This window comes from Eubalaena glacialis, chromosome 14, assembly GCF_028564815.1.
Source record: "Eubalaena glacialis isolate mEubGla1 chromosome 14, mEubGla1.1.hap2.+ XY, whole genome shotgun sequence".
Taxonomy (NCBI): Eukaryota; Metazoa; Chordata; class Mammalia; order Artiodactyla; family Balaenidae; genus Eubalaena; species Eubalaena glacialis.
The window spans coordinates 30,426,505-30,442,602 of record NC_083729.1 but is presented as its reverse complement, the minus strand read 5'-3'; the positions used below and the strand labels follow the sequence as shown (position 1 = coordinate 30,442,602).

Genomic DNA, 16,098 nt, shown 5'->3' with positions numbered 1-16,098 from the left:
GTTTTCCTTGATGATCTTTATCAAGTTGAGGAAGTGCCCTTATATTTCTAGCCTTCCAAGAAGTTTTTATCAAGAATGGATTTTGTCAAATTTGATTTCTTGTGTCGTTTCTGTTGTTGCTATTTTCTAATTAAGCGTTTTTGTTTTTTTGGTTTTTTTTGGCTGCTTTCTGCGGCTTGTGGGATCTTAGTTCCCCAACCAGGGATTGAACCCAGGTCCCTGGCAGTGAAAGTGCTGAGTCCTAACCACTGGACCGCCAGGGAATTCCTGTCTAATTAAGCTTTTTATTTTAGGATAATTGTAGGTTTTCCTGCATTTGTAAGAAATAATATACAGAGATCTTTATAAACTTTCACCCAGTTCCCCCCAATGGTAATATCTTCTAAAAGCATAGTACAATATTACAAGCAGTATAATACAATATTGACATTGACACAATCCACTGATCTTGTTCAGTTTTCCCAAGTTTTACTTATATTCTGTTAAATGTTTTTTCAGCCTCTATTGAGATGAATTGTATGACTTTTCTTTTTCAGCTTACTAATGTAATGAATTACATTGATTAGTTTTAGAATTTTAACCAATCTTTCATTCCTAGGATAAACCCTACTTGGTTGTGATATAGTATCCATTTTATATATTGTTGGATTAGAGTTGCTAAAATTTTGTGTATAATTTTTGCATTGTGTTCATGAGGGATATTGGCATGTAGTTTTCTTCTCTTGTAGTGTCTGTCAGATTTCAATATCAGGGTAATGTTGGCCTTATAGGATGATTTGGGAAGTATACCCTTCTCTTCAATTTTCTAGAAGAGTTTCTGTAGGATTGGTATTATTTCTTACTTAAACATTTGGTTGAATTCAACAGTACATCTCTCTGGGTCTCCAGTTTTCTTTGGGGGAAGATTTTAAACTACAGATTCAATTTTTAAAATAGATATTGGGCTATTTAGGTTATCTGTTTCTTCTTGAGTGAGTTGTCTGTTTCATGTAAGTTGTCAAATATTTTGTCCTTTTAATATGTATTGAATCTGTAGTGATGTGACTTCTCTCATTCCTAATTTTGGTAATTTGTGTCTTCTCTCTCTTTTTCTTCATCTGTCTGGCTAAATTTCTATCAAAATGTATTGGTTGTCTCAAAGAAGCAGCTTTTGGTTTCATTTCTGTTTTCCAGTTCGCTGGTTCATTGATTTCCTCTCTTATCTATATTACTTCCTTTTTTTCCTGCTTGCTTAGTGTTGAATTTGCTCTATGTCATCTAGTTTCTTAAGGTAGAAGCTGAGGTTGTTGATTTGAGACATTTCTTCTTTTTTTCTTTTTCCGGCCACACCATGCGGCTTGCGAGATCTCAGTTCCCCCAACCAGGGATTGAACCGAGGCCACGGCAGTGAATGCCCAGAATCCTAACCATTAGGCCACCAGGGAACTCCCCAGAGACCTTTCTTCTTTCTAATACAGGAGTTTAGGGTTATAGTTTCCTCCTAACTGCTGGAAACTCTCTCAAGGCAGTAAACTGCGACAGATGTAGGGTTCAACTTGCATTTTCCATCTCTTAAGGATTAACATCCTTCATTGCCTGATGTCCAGTGTGTTCAAAACTGTTGTTTCATATATTTTGTCTAATTTTTTAGTTATTTCAGGAGAGAGAGTAAATCTGGTTCTTGTTTATCCACCTCTGGAAGTGGACGTTTTAATTTACTTTTTTTTTTTTTTTTTTTTTAATTCCAGTGTCTCCTAGAGCTACAGAATGAAGCTGTGTTCATGTGGACTGCTGAACTGGAAAATATAGCCACTCTCTGCTTTAAGGCTTTGGAAAACTCAAACTATGGGGTACGGGTGGCAGTGTCTAAACTCTTAGGAACAGTCATGGCTACAGCATTGATGCCAAAACAAGCAACAGGTATCATTGTTTGCCAGCCCCCGATCTAGACTGTAACAGGTATTTGAAGGTATATGGAATGCTTCCTTCTAAATGACTTATTACTTCTAGGCAAGTCATTTTAAAGGATTTAAATTAGTATCTTTGTCTACTTTTTCATAAAATAGAAGTACCCAAATGGCATTTTCCTTGATATAGTCAGGACATTCTTTTTTTTTTGCCACACTGTGGGGCATGCGGAACTTCCCCAACCAGGGATCGAACCCACGCCCCCTGCAGTGGAAGCACAGAGTCTTAACCACTGGACCACCAGGGAAGTCCCAGTCAAGACATTTTTTATGATGATATTGTACAACATTACATGCATAAAGTATGTTGGACATATAAGCAAATAAGATTTATGAAATGCTTTTGTATCATATTCAAGGGACTGGAATCTGGCACTTTACATGCCTTCTTACTTTCAGTCCCTGATGAGTAGATCCCCATTCATAGCATAGTATTATTTTTCTTCTTTTCTTGACCATTATTATAAGCAGAATCAGAGACAGAACTGATTTTCGCAGTGACTTCTACTGTGCCTCACAGTTCCATAGAGATGCTTCAGGGACAGTTCTGAGTAGATGCTGAGTGAATCCAGCTCTGCTGTTGTCCCTCCCCCTATTCCATCTCTGTATTGTAGAAAGAGAATCAGATCTTACAGATTCAAGTCCTAGCTCTTATGTTTATTTGCTGTGAAACCCTTTGAGCTTTGGTCTCTTCATCTTTAATGATGATTACTTCAGTCTCTGAATTAGATAACGATGATGATGATAGGTAACAATTATTAAGTGCTAACTATGTATAAGGCACTGAATTAAGCACATAACAGAGTTGTTTTATTTAATCCTCTCAAAAGCCCTATGAATCCCAAGTACTGTTGTTATTCTCATTTTATAAACAAGGAAATTTAGGTTTAGAGAGATTGTGTCATTTTTGGTGTAATAAGTGTTCTATTAAGTGAAATTAAAACCCAGGCATTCAAATTCCAAAGCCTGCGTAGTTAATCGTGAGCTTTATGCCTCTCTTACAGAATTTTTGTGAGGATTATGTTTGCTACTATGTATGAAAGGACTTTATAAAATAGGAAGCTCTTTACCAGGGATGGCAAGTCAGTTGCAGTCCAGTGACGTTTCAGTCCATTGGTAATTGGTGTATAGAAAGCGTGGTCTTGGGAATTGGGAATTCCCTGGCGGTCCAGTGGTTAGGACTCGGCGCTTTCACTGCCGTGGGCTCAGGTTAGATCCCTGGTCGGGGAACTAAGATCCCACAAGCCACGTGCTGTGGCCAAAATAAAAAAGAAGTATTGTGTCCATCTCAACTGGGAGTGAGGGCTGCAGTCAGTTCACAGTATCTGCTGTGAATGTGTGTTGTCTTTGTTGTGTTACACATATCAAGGCTAACATAATTACTAGACTATTTTGGCATAGATATATTGAATTGTTTTAATTTCTAGCTCTTTTTTTTTTAGCATTTTTTTGCTTCAAAATTGAATTTCATTTTACAAATATATTGTAAATTTTAAGATCATAAGAAAATAAATGACCCTATCTCCTTTGTAATAGTTTAAGTATCCTTAAAAACAATTACTTGAATTTTAAAGCTAGATTATTAGAAAATATTATTTAACTAATAGCAAAATATATTTGCTTATAAATATATTTTTCTTCCTGAAAGTAATGCGCCAGAATGTGAAGCGAGCAACATTTGATGAAGTCTTAGAACTCATGGCCACAGGATTTCTACGTGGAGGGTCAGGTTTCTTAAAGAGTGGTGGAGAAATGTTAAAAGTCGGAGGGTCTGTTAATCGTGAAGTGAGAGTTGGAGTTACACAGGTTTGTAATATATATGTATAAAAGAATTCTCTTGGTATCACGTGTGAAATTTCATGGAAGACTCTTACTAAGTAACAGCACGTACAGAGATTTTTAATACTGTCTAAAATTAAATAATTTTTAAAATGTCTTTCAAAACATTTCTTTTACTAAATGAATGAATTACATTCAAATCTAAATTGCATCTTATATGGAAAGGTAGGTATTTGATGTGTAAAGAAGCCTATGTCTGCTATATCTATCTGTCTATCTTTAACAAAATTTTTCCAAATTTTACTTGGCAGAAAATCAGAAGTAAAGTAATTGTGTTTTAATTGAAATTGTATTCAAGTGGCTTGAGGCATTTAGATTTTAATGTTTTCCAACAACTCTTGTAGCTAAAAATACTGGTTAGTACTTTGGATTTATCATCATTGGTTAATCACCAGTGTAATTATGCAGTTAAACCTGACTTGAAATTATAGTTTCAATATAGTAATTAATACCAAATAAGATGTTATGGTTAATAACCTAATAATAATTAACACCTAATAGGATGAAATGGTTTTTTGTGATCTTAGTCAAAATCATCCAATTATACCTTATTCCAGAAACAAGCATAAAATGGAAGTAGACCATTTGTATCTTACAGTCGTAAGCAAATGTTTTGTAGCTCTAGATCAGCGTTTATTTAGCATGTTAGGGTTTTATTACTATAACTTAATCACCTTCATCACCAGGGTGAATTCACCTTTCCTTCCCTCCTGCACCATTCTCTCTCTGTGTTCTTCTTGAAGTTATTATCCTGAGAGCTGTTTTTAGTCAAAGATACTTCAACCAGTAATTCCCACGCTAGAAGTACTAAAAAGGTCTCAAGTTTTAAATTTTCTCAATTTTAATCTCAAAGATAATTTATTTTTCATGCTGTCATCAGTTATTTACGTAGTTGCTTTATCTGTAATTTCAGTTCATTTATATAAATTAATCTAAAGCATCTTAATCTATTTACAGGCATATGTTGTTTTTGTAACAACATTGGGTGGTCAGTGGTTAGAGCGTAGCTTTGCCACATTCTTGTCTCACGTACTTGATCTGGTTTCCCATCCTCGGGCAACGCAAACACATGTAGAGGCTGTGTACTCCAGACGGTGTGTTTCCTTTATCCTAAGAGCTACTGTGGGCAGTTTGCTAGGTGAAAAAGCCCAGATTGCAGCTGCCAAAGAAATATGCCAAGCGATTGGAAAGCAAATGAAAGCAGTAGGTAAGAATTTTTTTTTTTAAATAAATTATTTATTTTTGGCTGCGTTGGGTCTTCATTGCTGTGCGTGGGCTTTTCTCTAGTTGCAGCGAGCAGGGGCTACTCTTTGTTGCAGTGCGCAGGCTTCTCATTGTGGTGGCTTCTCTTGTTGCGGAGCACGGGCTCTAGGTGTGCGGGCTTCAGTAGTTGTGGCACACAGACTCAGTAGTTGTGGCACGCAGGCTCAGTAGTTGTGGCTCACAGGCTCTAGAGAGCAGGCTCAGTAGTTGTGGCACACGGGCTTAGTTGCTCCGCAGCATGTGGAATCTTCCCGGACCAGGGCTAGAACCCATGTCCTCTGCATTGGCAGGCGGATTCTTAACCACTGCACCACCAGGGAAGTCCCAGTAGGTAAGAATTAATGTCATGATCTGTATTGTTGATTACTTTAGTCATTTAGTTCTTTATTGTTATTCTTAATAAATACTAATAGATCTGATTGGTTCATATATCTTTCTGGACTGTGTTTTAATAGTCATTTTTATTGTGTACTCTTATTTGGTATTCAAGCAACATATAATTACAGTGAAGTGGAGTTTTTCAGTATTTGGGTAGTGTGTTTGTAAGGTTAGGCTTTCTGTTTTATATCTAGTATCTACCGATTTTATAGCTCTCCTGGTGTGCCGCAGCACGTTGAGGAATCTTTGAGGAATAATCTATTGTGGTTTTTCTTCTTGGAACCTATTGTTTTATAAATACATGTTGTTTCCCCCTCCGTTAATAGGCTTAATGTGAAAATTTAGAGAGAAACAGTTACAGGTGGTTTTTAGCCCACTATAGGATATACTGTGAAACCTCAGTAATTCATAATTAAAAGAAATCCTTTTCTAGGAAGTGTCAATTTTATAAATTTTTCTGTTTAACAAGTAGTTATTGAGTATTTGAGATTGCAAAGCAGTAATTCAGGTTTTGAACAGTGAGTAAGATAAAGTTCCTGCCTTCCTGGAGCTTATAATAATACAATTAAGGAACTAACGCAAGGCAAAATATAAATTCTATAAGATAATTTACTTTTATCACTGTTGGGAATATACGTTAACTTTAATCAAGAAAATTATATTGCTTAACAGGGGTCTTTAGAAATAAGAATTTAATGAATAGATAATATCCAGCACTTTATATTTAGAGAATATATATTGAGTATCTTATAAAATTAATAAAAATAAATCCACAAATAGTTTATAGTTTTTGTTGTTTATAATAGCTTACTAGGCAAACCATATTTTAAATGCATGGGACTAACTGAAAGTTAGGAATTGTGAATTAAAGGGTGTTTAAATTAATGAGGTATCATTCTTTAGGTATGTTAAAATAATAATCTGTCCTAGGTTCACGACTTTATAAATATTTGTACATTTATTCCTTGAAGAAATGTTTGAGTGTCAAAGACACTGTGCCAAACAGTGGGAGTAAAACAGCGAGCCACACGTAGATAGCACCTGTTCAGGGAGCTTAGAGCTTAGTACCCAAAAGAGAGAGTTCGTGCATTTCCAAGTCCAGAAAGGTCTAAGAAGAAAAGAGGCATTTAATTTTAATCCATAGTGTATTAATCTATTATATCCTGTTACTCTACATTTTATAGCCTGGTAATTCATAATGAATGTAAATAAAAAAGTTTTACTGTCATTTAAGGGTTATTAATCTTAAGGTCACAGATTTTTAAGCCCTTAAGCCATTCGATTTTTAAAATGGTAAAAGCAGAATTAAACATAGTGCTATGTATCTGGAATTTATGGACCAGAATATATTCTCAATTAGTAATTTGACAAGGAATTTTTATTTGTTTCATGATTAAATATGTTTCAGTTCTATTGGAAGCTAAAAGGTGGGGCCAGGGACCAGCAAGTTAATGGAAACTTTGAGGAACATCCCAGTAAGAAATTCTAAAGTCACTTTCCTTATAGATCTTCTTTCTGGTCAGTAATTTGACAGTAATGCTACCAATACACTACAGCTCTTAAAATAGCAGTGATAATAATAAAGTAACAATAATAGCTGCTAATGTTTACTGAATGTATATTGGGGGTAGCATTGTGCTAAATTCTTTATATTGACTTTTTATCATTGTGGTTTTGATTTGTATTTCCCTAATTATTAGAGATGTTCAGCATACAAACAGAGTTCTTAACAGTCAGGTATCAGCTGGTATAATTTTAAAACATAAATTGTGTAGATCAAAAAATTATATCACAATTTAATTCACCCACATTCATACATGATTTTGTGTTTCCAGAAGCGGTAGTGAATGACACTAGTGGTGAAAACAAATCTGGAGCAGCAGACATTGCAGCAAGCCAGCATGTGATGGTCTGCGCCCTGCAGGAGCTCGGGAGTCTGGTGCAGAGCCTGAATGCCACCGCATCCCCTCTTATTCAGGAAGCATCTATAGGTATGATATTCACTTATATGCTGGAATATTTTTTTCAATATTTTTAGAAATCATAGGTGTGATTGATATTTAACTCCTGATTGGTTGCTTATCATGGTAATTAGCAGTTTAGATCATTTGTTAAAAGTTAGGTTTTATTTAGAATTCACTGTGATAGTGAATCTTGAATTAAATATTGAAATAAAGTTTTGGGAGACAAATCAAACAGTCATGGTAGTTTTGTTTCTAAACTTTATTGAATACTTTACGCCAACATTTATATTTTATTGGATGTAATTGTACTATGTTCTTTGTAGAAAATGTTCCTTAAAGTACTTTCCTGTTTATGAGTTGATACATGTGTTTTTTTGGCACAGTTCTAAATGTATCTGTGTAAAACCATAACAATTATGATTTTAATTATTGTGTTACACATAGTCTTTTAACTCATGAAATTGTGTGACTTCATTAAAGAGTAATTTTTTGAGTATTTTTTAGGCCTTTTGGAGACGGTGACTTCAGTGCTTCTTCACCCAAGCATGGCAGCTCGACTTGCTGCCGCGTGGTGTCTGCGCTGTGTGGCTGTGGCACTGCCTTTCCAGCTGGCGCCATTTCTAGACAGGTGTGCAGAACGACTCAACAACCTGAAAACTTCACCGGAAGCTGTTAGTGGATACAGTTTTGCAATGGCTGCTTTGTTAGGTGGAGTTCATCAGTGTCCTTTGGGCATTCCTCATGCCAAGGGAAAGGTATGACAAAGATCCTAAGATTATAAGTGCTGTCACATGGACTTTAGTCTTTATTGGAACACCTTCTGTGATTGATGTTGAACTGGGTGATCAAACAAAAACAGTTTTACTGTGATAATAAATGATACAGTATTCTGCTAATATGGAGTCGACAGACCCTAATTAAAATTTGATATTTAATCCTGATACAGGAATAATAGTTTTGTCTGGGTATAGTATCATTTTATAATTTTATTTTATTTTTTTTTAGTTTTAGTTTTTATTATTATTATTATTGTTTTTTTAAACATCTTTATTGAAGTATAATTGCTTTACAATGGTGTGTTACTTTCTGCTTTATAACAGAGTGAATCAGTTATACATATACATATGTTCCCATATCTCTTCCCTCTTGCATCTCCCTCCCTCCCACCCTCCCTATCCCACCCTCCCTATCCCACCCCTCTAGGTGGTCACAAAGCACCGAGCTGATCTCCCTGTGCTATGCGGCTGCTTCCCACTAGCTATCTATTTTACATTTGGTAGTGTATATATGTCCATGACACTCTCTCACCCTGTCACATCTCACCCCTCCCCCTCCCCATATCCTCAAGTCCATTCTCTAGTAGGTCTGTGTCTTTATTCCCGTCTTGCCACTAGGTTCTTCATGACCTTTTTTTTCCCCCTTAGATTCCATATATATGTGTTAGCATACTGTATTTCTTTTTCTCTTTCTGACTTACTTCACTCTGTATGACAGACTCTAACTCCATCCACCTCATTACAAATACCTCCATTTCATTTCTTTTTATGGCTGAGTAATATTCCATTGTATATATGTGCCACATCTTCTTTTATCCATTCATCCGATGATGGACACCTAGGTTGCTTCCATGTCCTGGCTATTGTAAACAGAGCTGCAATGAATATTTTGGTACATGGCTCTTTCTGAATTACGGTTTTCTCAGGGTATATGCCCAGTAGTGGGATTGCTGGGTCGTATGGTAGTTCTATTTTTAGTTTTTTAAGGAACCTCCATACTGTTCTCCATAGTGGCTGTATCAATTTACATTCCCACCAACAGTGCAAGAGTGTTCCCTTTTCTCCACACCCTCTCCAGCATTTATTGTTTCTAGATTTTTTGATGATGGCCATTCTGACCGGTGTGAGATGATACCTCATTGTAGTTTTGATTTGCATTTCTCTAATGATTAATGATGTTGAGCATTCTTTCATGTGTCTGTTGGCAATCTGTATCTCTTCTTTGGAGAAATGTCTATTTAGGTCTTCTGCCCATTTTTGGATTGGGTTATTTGTTTTTTTGTTATTGAGCTGCATGAGCTGCTTGTAAATCTTGGAGATTAATCCTTTGTCAGTTGCTTCATTTGCAAATATTTTCTCCCATTCTGAGGGTTGTCTTTTGGTCTTGTTTACGGTTTCCTTTGCTGTGCAAAAGCTTTTAGGTTTCATTAGGTCCCATTTGTTTATTTGTGTTTTTATTTCCATTTCTCTAGGAGCTGGGTCAAAAAGGATCTTGCTGTGATTTATGTCATAGAGTGTTCTGCCTATGTTTTCCTCTAAGAGTTTGATAGTGTCTGGCCTTACACTTAGGTCTTTAATCCATTTTGAGTTTATTTTTGTGTATGGTGTCAGGGAGTGTTCTAATTTCATACTTTTACATGTACCTGTCCAATTTTCCCAGCACCACTTATTGAAGAGGCTGTCTTTTCTCCACTGTATATGCTTGCCTCCTTTATCAAAGATAAGGTGACCATATGTGCGTGGGCTTATCTCTGGGCTTTCTATCCTGTTCCATTGATCTATATTTCTGTTTTTGTGCCAGTACCAAACTGTCTTGATTACTGTAGCTTTGTAATATAGTCTGAAGTCAGGGAGTCTGATTCCTCCAGCTCCATTTTTCGTTCTCAAGATTGCTTTGGCTATTCGGGGTCTTTTGTGTTTCCATACAAATTGTGAAATTTTTTGTTCTAGTTCTGTGAAAATTGCCAGTGGTAGTTTGATAGGGATTGCATTGAATCTGTAGATTGCTTTGGGTAGCAGAGTCATTTTCACAATGTTGATTCTTCCAATCCAAGAACATGGTATATCTCTCCATCTATTTGTATCATCTTTAATTTCTTTCATCAGTGTCCTATAATTTTCTGCATACAGGTCTTTTGTCTCCTTAGGTAGGTTTATTCCTAGATATTTTATTCTTTTTGTTGCAATGGTAAATGGGAGTGTTTTCTTAATTTCACTTTCAGATTTTTCATCATTAGTATATAGGAATGCAACAGATTTCTGTGCATTAATTTTGTATCCTGCTACTTTACCAAATTCATTGATTGGCTCTAGTAGTTTTCTAGTAGCATCTTTAGGATTCTCTATGTATAGTATCATGTCATCTGCAAACAGTGACAGCTTTACTTCTTCTTTTCCGATTTGGATTCCTTTTATTTCTTTTTCTTCTCTGATTGCTGTGGCTAACACTTCCAAAACTATGTTGAATAATAGTGGTGAGAGTGGGCAACCTTGTCTTATTCCTGATCTTAGTGGAAATGGTTTCAGTTTTTCACCATTGAGGATAATGTTGGCTGTGGGTTTGTCATATATGGCCTTTATTATGTTGAGGTAGGTTCCCTCTATGCCTACTTTCTGCAGGGCTTTTATCATAAATGGGTGTTGAATTTTGTCGAAAGCTTTCTCTGCATCTATTGAGATGATCATATGGTTTTTCTCCTTCAATTTGTTAATATGATGTATCACGTTGATTGATTTGCATATATTGAAGAATCCTTGCATTCCTGGAATAAACCCCACTTGATCATGGTGTATAATCCTTTTAATGTGCTGTTGGATTCTGTTTGCTAGTATTTTGTTGAGGATTTTTGCATCTATGTTCATCAGTGATATTGGCCTGTAGTTTTCTTTCTTTGTGACATCTTTGCCTGGTTTTGGTATCAGGGTGATGGTGGCCTCGTAGATTGAGTTGGGGAGTGTTCCTCCCTCTGCAATATTTTGGAAGAGTTTGAGAAGGATAGGTGTTAGCTCTTCTCTAAATGTTTGATAGAATTCGCCTGTGAAGCCATCTGGTCCTGGGCTTTTGTGTGTTGGAAGATTTTTAATCACAGTTTCAATTTCAGTGCTTGTGATTGGTCTGTTCATATTTTCTATTTCTTCCTGGTTCAGTCTCGGCAGGTTGTGCATTTCTAAGAATCTGTCCATTTCTTCCAGGTTGTCCATTTTATTGGCATAGAGTTGCTTGTAGTAATCTCTCATGATCGTTTGTATTTCTGCAGTGTCAGTGGTTACTTCTCCTTTTTCATTTCTAATTCTATTGATTTGAGTCTTCTCCGTTTTTCTCTTGATGAGTTTGGCTAATGGTTTATCAATTTTGTTTATCTTCTCAAAGAACCAGCTTTTAGTTTCATTGATTTTTGCTATTGTTTCCTTCATTTCTTTTTCATTTATTTCTGATCTGATCTTTATGATTTCTTTCCTTCTGCTAGCTTTGGGGTTTTTTTGTTCTTCTTTCTCTAATTGCTTAAGGTGCAAGGTTAGGTTGTTTATTCGAGATGTTTCCTGTTTCTTGATGTAGGCTTGTATTGCTATAAACTTCCCTCTTAGAACTGCTTTTGCTGCATCCCATAGGTTTTGGATCGTCGTGTCTCCATTGTCATTTGTTTCTAGGTATTTTTTGATTTCCCCTTTGATTTCTTCAGTGATCACTTTGTTATTAAGTAGTGTATTGTGTAGCCTCCATGTGTTTGTATTTTTTACAGATCTTTTCCTGTAATTGATATCTAGTCTCATAGCATTGTGGTCGGAAAAGATACTTGATACGATTTCAATTTTTTTAAATTTACCAAGGCTTGATTTGTGACCCAAGATATGATCTATCCTGGAGAATATTCCATGAGCACTTGAGAAAAATGTGTATTCTGTTGTTTTTGGGTGGAATGTCCTATAAATATCAATTAAGTCCATCTTGTTTAATGTATCCTTTAAAGCTTGTGTTTCCTTATTTATTTTCATTTTGGATGATCTGTCCATTGGTGAAAGTGGGGTGTTAAAGTCCCCTACTATGATTGTGTTGCTGTCGATTTCCCCTTTTATGGCTGTTAGTATTTGCCTTATGTATTGAGGTGCTCCTATGTTGGGTGCATAAATATTTACAATTGTTATACCTTCCTCTTGGATCGATCCCTTGATCATTATATAGTGTCCTTCTTTGTCTCTTGTAATAGTCTTTATTTTAAAGTCTATTTTGCCTGATATGAGAATTGCTACTCCAGCTTTCTTTTGATTTCCATTTGCATGGAATATCTTTTTCCATCCCCTCACTTTCAGTCTGTATGTGTCTCTAGGTCTGAAGTGGGTCTCTTGTAGACAGCATATATATGGGTCTTGTTTTTGTATCCATTCAGCCAGTCTGTGTCTTTTGGTGGCAGCATTTAATCCATTTACATTTAAGGTAATTATCGATATGTATGTTCCTATTCCCATTTTCTTAAATGTTTTGGGTTTGTTATTGTAGGTGTTTTCCTTCTCTTGTGTTTCTTGCCTAGAGAAGTTCCTTTAGCATTTGTTGTAAAGCTGGTTTGGTGGTGCTGAACTCTCTCAGCTTTTGCTTGTCTGTAAAGGTTTTAATTTCTCCATCAAATCTGAATGAGATCCTTGCTGGGTAGAGTAATCTTGGTTGTAGGTTTTTCTCCTTCATCACTTTAAGTATATCCTGCCACTCCCTTCTGGCTTGCAGAGTTTCTGCTGAAAGATCAGCTGTTAACCTTATGGGGATTCCCTTGTGTGTTATTTGTTGTTTTTCCCTTGCTGCTTTTAATATGTTTTCTTTATATTTAATTTTTGATAGTTTGATTAATATGTGTCTTGGTGTGTTTCTCCTTGGATTTATCCTGTATGGGACTCTCTGTGCTTCCAGGACTTGATTAACTATTTCCTTTCCCATATTAGGGAAGTTTTCAACTATAATCTCTTCAAATATTTTCTCAGTCCCTTTCTTTTTCTCTTCTTCTTCTGGGACCCCTATAATTCGAATGTTGGTGCGTTTAATGTTGTCCCAGAGGTCTCTGAGACTGTCCTCAGTTCTTTTCATTCTTTTTTCTTTATTCTGCTCTGCAGTAGTTATTTCCACCATTTTATCTTCCAGGTCACTTATCCGTTCTTCTGCCTCAGTTATTCTGCTATTGATCCCATCTAGAGTATTTTTAATTTCATTTATTGTGCTTTTCATCATTGCTTGGTTCCTCTTTAGTTCTTCTACGTCCTTGTTAAATGTTTCTTGCATTTTGTCTATTCTATTTCCAAGATTTTGGATCATCCTTACTATCATTATTCTGAATTCTTTTTCTGGTAGACTACCTATTTCCTCTTCATTTGTTAGGTCTGGTGTGTTTTGACCCTGCTCCTTCATCTGCTGTGTGTTTTTCTGTCTTCTCATTTTGCTTATCTTACTGTGTTTGGGGTCTCCTTTTCACAGGCTGCAGGTTCGTAGTTCCTGTTGTTTTTGGTATCTGTCCCTCGTGGCTAAGGTTGGTTCAGTGGGTTGTGTAGGTTTCCTGGTGGAGGGAACTAGTGCCTGTGTTCTGGTGGATGAGGCTGGATCTTGTCTTTCTGGTGGGCACGTCCACGTCTGGTGGTGTGTTTTGGGGTGTCTGTGGCCTTATTATGATTTTAGGCAGCCTCTCTGTTAATGGATGGGGCTGTGTTCCTCTCTTGCTAGTTGTTTGGCATAGGGTATCCAGCAATGTAGCTTGCTGGTCGTTGAGTGAAGCTGGGTCTTGATGTTGAGATGGAGATCTGTGAGAGATTTTTGCCGTTTGGTATTATGTGGAGCTGGGAGGTCTCTTGTGGACCAGTGTCCTGAAGTTGGCTCTCCCACCTCAGAGGCACAGCCCTGATGCCTGGCTGGAGCACCAAGAGCCTTTCATCCACACGGCTCAGAATAAAAGGGAGAAAAAAATAGAAAGAAAGAAAGAAAGAGGATAAAATAAAATAAAATAAAGCTATTATAATAAAAAATAAGAAAAAAAATTATTAAGAATAAATTTATTAAGAAAATAAATTTTTTTAATTTTTTAAAAATAGATTTATCAATTTTTTATAACAAAAAATTAAAAAATTATTAAGAAAAAAATTTTAATTTTTTAAAATAAAAAATATGAAAAAACTTATTAAAAAAATTTTTTTAAATTTTTTAAAAATAGAAAATAAGGAAAAAATTATTAAGAAAACATTTATTAGGGAAAAAAAAATTTTTAAGTAAAAAAAAAAAAAAAAAAAAACACGGACGGACCTAACCCTAGGACTAACGGTGAGAGCAAAGCTATACAGACAAAATCTCACCCAGAAGCATACACATATACACTCACAAAAAAAGGAAAAGGGGAAAAATTAATATATCCTGCTCCCAAAGTCCACCTCCTAAATTTGGGATGATTCGTTGTCTATTCAGATATTCAACAGATGCAGGCACATCAAGTTGTTTGTGGAGCTTTAATCCGCTGCTTCTGAGGCTGCTGGGAGAGATTTCCCTTTCTCTTCTTTGTTCGTACAGCTCCCGGGGTTCAGCTTTGGATTTGGGCCCGCCTCTGCATGTAGGTCGCCTGAGGGCGTCTGTTCCCCGCCCAGACAGAACGGGGTTAAAGGAGCAGCTAATTCGGGGGCTCTGGCTCAGTCAGGCCCGGGGGAGGGAGCGGTACGGAGGAGGCGGGGCGAGCCTGCGGCGGCAGAAGCCGGCGTGACGTTGCAGCAGCCTGAGGCGCACCGTGCGCTCTCCCGGGGAAGTTGTCCCCGGGTCACGGGAGCCTGGCCGTGGCGGGCTGCACTGGCTCCCGGGAGGGGCGGTGTGGAGAGTGACCTGTGCTCGCACACAGGCTTTTTGGTGGCGGCAGCAGCAGCCTTAGCGTCTCATGCCCGTCTCTGGGGTCCGCGCTGATAACCGCGGCTCGCGCCCGTCTCTGGGGTCCGCGCTGATAGCCGCGGCTCGCGCCCGTCTCTGGAGTTCGTTTAAGCGGCGCTCTGAATCCCCTCTCCTTGCGGGCCGCGAAACAAAGAGGCAAGAAAAAGTCTCTTGCCTCTTCGGCAGCTGCAGACTTTTTCTCGGGCACCTTCCCGGCTAGTTGTGGTGCGCTAGCCCCTTCAGGCTGTGTTCACGCAGCCAACCCCAGTCCTCTCCCTGGGATCCGACCGAAGCCCGCGCCTCAGCTCCCAGCCCCCGCCCGCCCCAGCGGGTGAGCAGACAAGGCTCTCGGGCTGGTGAGTGCTGCTCGGCGCCGATCCTCTGTGCGGGAATCTCTCCGCTTTGCCCTCCGCACCCCTGTGGCTGCGCTCTCCTCCGTGGCTCTGAAGCTTCCCCCCTCTGCCACCCGCAGTCTCGGCCCACGAAGGGGCTTCCTAGTGTGTGGAAACCTTTCCTCCTTCACAGCTCCCTCCCACTGGTGCAGGTCCCGTCCCTATTCTTTTGTCTCTTATTTCTTTTTTCTTTTGCCCTACCCAAGTACGTGGGGATTTTCTTGCCTTTTGGGAGGTCTGACGTCTTCTGCCAGCGTTCAGTGGGTGTTCTGTAGGAGCAGTTCCACGTGTAGATGTATTTCTACTGTATCTGTGGGAAGGAAGGTGATCTCCGCGTCTTACTCTTCCGCCATCTTGCCCCTCTCCTCCATTTTATAATTTATTTTAGAGAGAGGAAAAAAAAAACCCTTAGAGTAATTCTTTAGAAATCAGAGGTTTTCTTTGGGGTTTTAGAAATAAAAATTCACATTGCTATATTCAAAACGTCAAGAGAATGTGCTATTGCTATAGTTAGCATTTTGGTAATAATAAAAGTTGAATGGTTTTCATGAATCAGTTACTTTTTTTTCCCTTTCTTTCTCCTATACTTTATACTACTATCAAGATTTTCTTCTTAGGAATATTAAGTGTTTATATAAATATTATTTGCAACTTTATATTGGG

General features: G+C 37.6%; 1 protein-coding gene across 2 annotated transcripts in view; it reads left to right on the top strand.

Moving 5' to 3' along the window:
• HEATR5B (HEAT repeat containing 5B) overlaps nt 1-16,098 on the top strand; it is a 95,348-nt gene that overhangs the window by 13,533 nt on the left and 65,717 nt on the right. Inside the window, exons 6-10 of one of the 2 annotated variants that reach the window (XM_061210773.1) lie at nt 1,728-1,899; nt 3,595-3,752; nt 4,743-4,992; nt 7,262-7,417; nt 7,895-8,145. In XM_061210773.1, coding sequence (XP_061066756.1) covers nt 1,728-1,899; nt 3,595-3,752; nt 4,743-4,992; nt 7,262-7,417; nt 7,895-8,145 — 987 coding nt within the window. Of the gene's footprint in view, nt 1-1,727; nt 1,900-3,594; nt 3,753-4,742; nt 4,993-7,261; nt 7,418-7,894; nt 8,146-16,098 lie in introns of those variants that run through there. The other variant, XM_061210774.1, reaches the window with a different exon arrangement.